The sequence below is a fragment of the Salvelinus sp. IW2-2015 genome, linkage group LG18 (assembly GCF_002910315.2).
Source record: "Salvelinus sp. IW2-2015 linkage group LG18, ASM291031v2, whole genome shotgun sequence".
Lineage (NCBI taxonomy): Eukaryota > Metazoa > Chordata > Actinopteri > Salmoniformes > Salmonidae > Salvelinus > Salvelinus sp. IW2-2015.
The window spans coordinates 66,279,217-66,283,844 of record NC_036858.1 but is presented as its reverse complement, the minus strand read 5'-3'; the positions used below and the strand labels follow the sequence as shown (position 1 = coordinate 66,283,844).

The 4,628-nt window shown below is 43.2% G+C and overlaps 1 protein-coding gene across 1 annotated transcript in view; it reads right to left on the bottom strand.

Annotated features, from left to right (window-relative positions):
- The window catches only part of LOC111977999 (zinc finger protein 135-like), a 29,373-nt gene extending 25,111 nt beyond the window's left edge, over positions 1-4,262 (bottom strand). The window contains exon 1 of the mRNA XM_024007759.2: positions 3,208-4,262. Within this exon, the coding sequence (XP_023863527.2) occupies positions 3,293-4,180 (888 nt within the window). The 5' untranslated portion in view covers positions 4,181-4,262 and the 3' untranslated portion in view covers positions 3,208-3,292. The remainder of the gene's footprint in view (positions 1-3,207) is intronic.
- Positions 4,263-4,628: the final 366 nt, after the last annotated feature.

Here is a 4,628-nt window from a genome sequence, read left to right as displayed (position 1 = left end):
CATGAGGGCTACTAACACAGCTCATTACTACCACAGATAAACCACATAGGCTACTACACAGCTCATTACTACCACAGATAACCACATAGGCTACTACACAGCTCATTACTACCACAGATAACCACATAGGCTACGCCACAGCTCATTACTACCACAGATAACCACATAGGGCTACTACACAGCTCATTACTACCACAGATAACCAGATAGGCCTGAGCTACTACACGCTCATTACTACCACAGATAACCACATAGGCTACTACACAGCTCATTACTACCACAGTTTACTAGATAGGCATGGCTACTACACAGCTCATTATTACCACAGATACCACATAGGCTACTACACAGCTCATTACTACCACAGATAACCAGATAGGCTACTACACAGCTCATTCATACCACAGATAACCAAGGCCTAGGCTTCTACACAGCTCATTACTACCACAGATAACCAGATAGGGCTACTACACAGCTCATTACTACCACAGATAACCAGATACGCCTAGCCTACTACACAGCTCTTTCGTGCCACAGCTCCACTAGAGTTGGAATGGGCTAAAAGATTTGGCTCCACTAAATATAGTTTGTCAATGTCATGATTCCTCTCATCCTTCCTGTAGCAATGCAAGTCATTTTCAGTCAACCTTCAGCTTTTGGAAAAGTAAAAAATGATACTTATTCAAAATACACAAAGATTATAAAAAAAAAAAAAAAAAAAAATTGTAATCTGGCCTCGGGTTATTCAATCACATTTATTTATAAAGCCCTTTTTACATCAGCCGATGTCACAAAGTCTGTACAGAAACCCAGCCTTAAACCTCAAACAGCAAGCAATGCAGATGTAGAAACACGGTGGCTAGGAAAAACTCTCTAAAAAGGCAGGAATCTAGAAAGAAACCTAGACAGGAACCAGGCTCTAAGGGGTTGGACAGTCCCTTCTGGCTGTGCCGGGTGGAGATTATAACACTACATGGCCAAGATGTTCAAACGATCATAGATGACCAGCAGGGTCAAGTAATAATATTGAGGGATCTGATTTGAATTCAACCTCCTCGCAAGAAGAGTTGTGGAGGTTTCATTCGGGTCTCTATTTAAATAAACACTATGTCTTTTGCAGGAGAAAGACCAGACTCAGAGAACCAGAGACGTCAAAATCAGCAAGACGACACCACTGCTCCCACTGTGAAAGAGTTTTAACCAGTTAGGGGACCTGAAAACACATGAGAGAATACATACAGGAGAAAAGCCGTACCACTGCTCCAAGTGTGAAAAAGGTTTTAACCAGTTAGGAAACTTGAAGCGGCATGAGAGAATACACACAGAGAAAAGCCGTACCACTGCTCCCACTGTGGAAAGCGTTTTAACCAGTTATGGGACCTGAAAGGCCACATGACTTTGCACACAGCAGAGAAGCCTTATCGCTGCTCCCTTTGCGGGAAGAGTTTTACCGTGTTAGGGAGCTTGAAAATACATGAGATAAATCATAGAAGGGAGAAGCCTTACCACTGCTCCCAGTGTGAAAACAGTTTTACCACGTTAGGGAGCCTGAAAATACATGAGAGAATACACACAGGAGAGAAGCCTTACTACTGCTCCCAGTGTGGAAAGAGATTTACCCAGTTAGGAAGCCTGAAAGAGCATAAGATACTGCACACAATGGAGAAGCCTTACCCCTGCTCCCTTGTGTGTAAGAGATTTTCCTCATCAGGGTGCCTGAAGAAAAGACATGAGAGGGACACACACAGCGCGACAAAAAACCCTTCCCCCACCAAATGCACTCCCTGAACCCCCCCAGCACGAACGAAGCGCGTTGTGACAGCAAGGAGGCTATTGTATCACTCGCTTACCCTGAGTTCCTTGAGCCACAGCTTGGCAGTAGGTCCACTGTGACCCGACTTCTGAAAAAGACATGAGAGACCCACACACAGGAAAATAAGGACTCATCACTGACCCCATGTGCGAAAGAGTTTTATAGCCTTAAAGGATACACCTATTGGTTATCTGTGGTAGTAATGAGCTGTGTAGTAGCCTATGTGGTTATCTGTGGTAGTAATGAGCTGTGTAGTAGCCCTATGTGGTTATCTGTGGTAGTAATGAGCTGTGTAGTAGCCCTATGTGGTTATCTGTGGTAGTAATGAGCTGTGTAGTAGCCCTATCTGGTTATCTGTGGTAGTAATGAGCTGTGTAGTAGCCCTATCTGGTTATCTGATAGGCCAACGACGCATCATATATTTCCTCAGCTTTCCTCTGCTKTAGCCTCAGTTTGCTTTTCACCCCTCATTGCATTTTTCCATCTCGGTATTGTTTTCTCACTCTCACTTCTTGTGGTCTAACATACTCGTCATTACAAATATATATGTGATTGACTATAGCATAGAATCAGACTTTCCAAAATGATTCCCATTTAAAAGCTGCAACATTAGGATATTAAACACTTCATTAGAATAGTCATAACTTTAATTCGGCTTAATGCTGTTATGATATTTAAATGAGTAGGATTTGTTTTTTGGGTTGTTTGGTTCCAATTTGGGGGGGGGGCTTGCATTCATAATTTCTGTCTTTATAATGCTTTGTTATAAAGGTTTGTTCAAATTTCTCATGTGATTTTTATACATTGCTATTGTTCCTTCTCTCTCTCATTATTACTTGAGGCATCCCATGTTTTAGGTTATTCAGAAACAACTAATAATTTTCTGATAAAAGCCTAGAACTCTGTTAAATTCATTCATTGTTTGATCATGAAATAGCGCATCACGAGAAATCTAACCGGCATTAAACTGAGTGTCTTAATGGGCCAAGTCGTATCACCGCCCCCAGGTGGTGAAGGTAGGAAACAACATATCCAACATAACCTCGACACTGGATCAAATGGAGAGAAAATAGARCATGTGGGCAATAASAGTGTCCGCTATAAAAATAGACTTTGGCTWTTGGCCCAGATCATCCAATGTTCAAGAGTGAAAATAATTTCTGACCGGATATTTTGCACTGTTCTGGTGAGACTCTCAGCTCTGTCTACAGTGCATTCGGAGGTATTCAGACCCCTTGACTTTCTCCACATTNGAAAACACTGGAAAGTCAATACACAAGACACATTCAGAGTCTCTGGACACAATCCACTATAATACATGCAGGAGGGAAAACACTGGAAAATCAATATACATTCAGAGTCTCTGGGGACTACTGACCCACCATGTATTGGACCTCCATCTGTCCTATGTTCCACTGTTCAGTTTATATCTGTCCTATGTCCCACTGTTCAGTCTACATCTGTCCTATGTCCTACTGTTCAGCAGCCTACATTCTTATCTCCTCTGTGTATTCTCTCATGTCTTTTCATGTGTCTTAACTGGGTAAAACTCTTTCCACACTGGGAGCAGTGATGAGGCTTCTCTCCAGTGTGTATCCTCTCATGTCTTCTCAGGTCCCCTAACCAGGCAAAACTCTTTTCACATTGGGAGCAGTGGTAGGGCTTCTCCCCTGTGTGTATTCTCTCATGCTGTTTCAGTTGTCCTTTCAGCTTAAAACTCGTTCCACACTGGGAGCAGTGATGAGGCTTCTCTCCTGTGTGTGTCCTCTCATGTCTTTTCAGGCTCGCTAACAAGGAAAAACTCTTTCCACACTGGGAGCAGTGGAAATGCTTCTCTCGCTTCTCCCCTGTGTGTATTCTCTCATGCACTTTCAGGTATTCTTTAAGGTTAAAACTCTTTCCACACTGGGGGCAGTGATGAGTCTTATTTCCTGTGTGTGTCCTCTCATGTCTTTTCAGGCTCGCTAACAAGGAAAAACTCTTTCCACACTGGGAGCATTGGAAAGGTTTATCGCCTGTGTGTGTCCTCTCATGTCTTTTCAGGCACCCTGATGAGRAAAATCTCYTTACACAAAGGGAGCAGGGGTAAGGCTTCTCCATTGTGTGCAGTATCTTATGCTCTTTCAGGCTTCCTAACTGGGTAAATCTCTTTCCACACTGGGAGCAGTAGTAAGGCTTCTCTCCTGTGTGTATTCTCTCATGTATTTTCAGGCTCCCTAACGTGGTAAAACTGTTTTCACACTGGGAGCAGTGGTAAGGCTTCTCCCTTCTATGATTTATCTCATGTATTTTCAAGCTCCCTAACACGGTAAAACTCTTCCCGCAAAGGGAGCAGCGATAAGGCTTCTCTGCTGTGTGCAAAGTCATGTGGCCTTTCAGGTCCCATAACTGGTTAAAACGCTTTCCACAGTGGGAGCAGTGGTACGGCTTTTCTCMTGTGTGTATTCTCTCATGCCGCTTCAAGTTTCCTAACTGGTTAAAACCTTTTTCACACTTGGAGCAGTGGTACGGCTTTTCTCCTGTATGTATTCTCTCATGTGTTTTCAGGTCCCCTAACTGGTTAAAACTCTTTCCACAGTGGGAGCAGTGGTGTCGTCTTGCTGATTTTGACGTCTCTGGTTCCTCTGAGTCTGGTCTTTCTCCTGCAAAAGACATAGTGTTTATTTAAATAGAGACCCGAATGAAACCTCCACAACTCTCTTGCGAGGAGGTTGAATTCAAATCAGATCCCTCAATATTATTACTTGACCCTGCTGGTCATCTATGATCGTTTGAACATCTTGGCCATGTAGTGTTATAATCTCCACCCGGCACA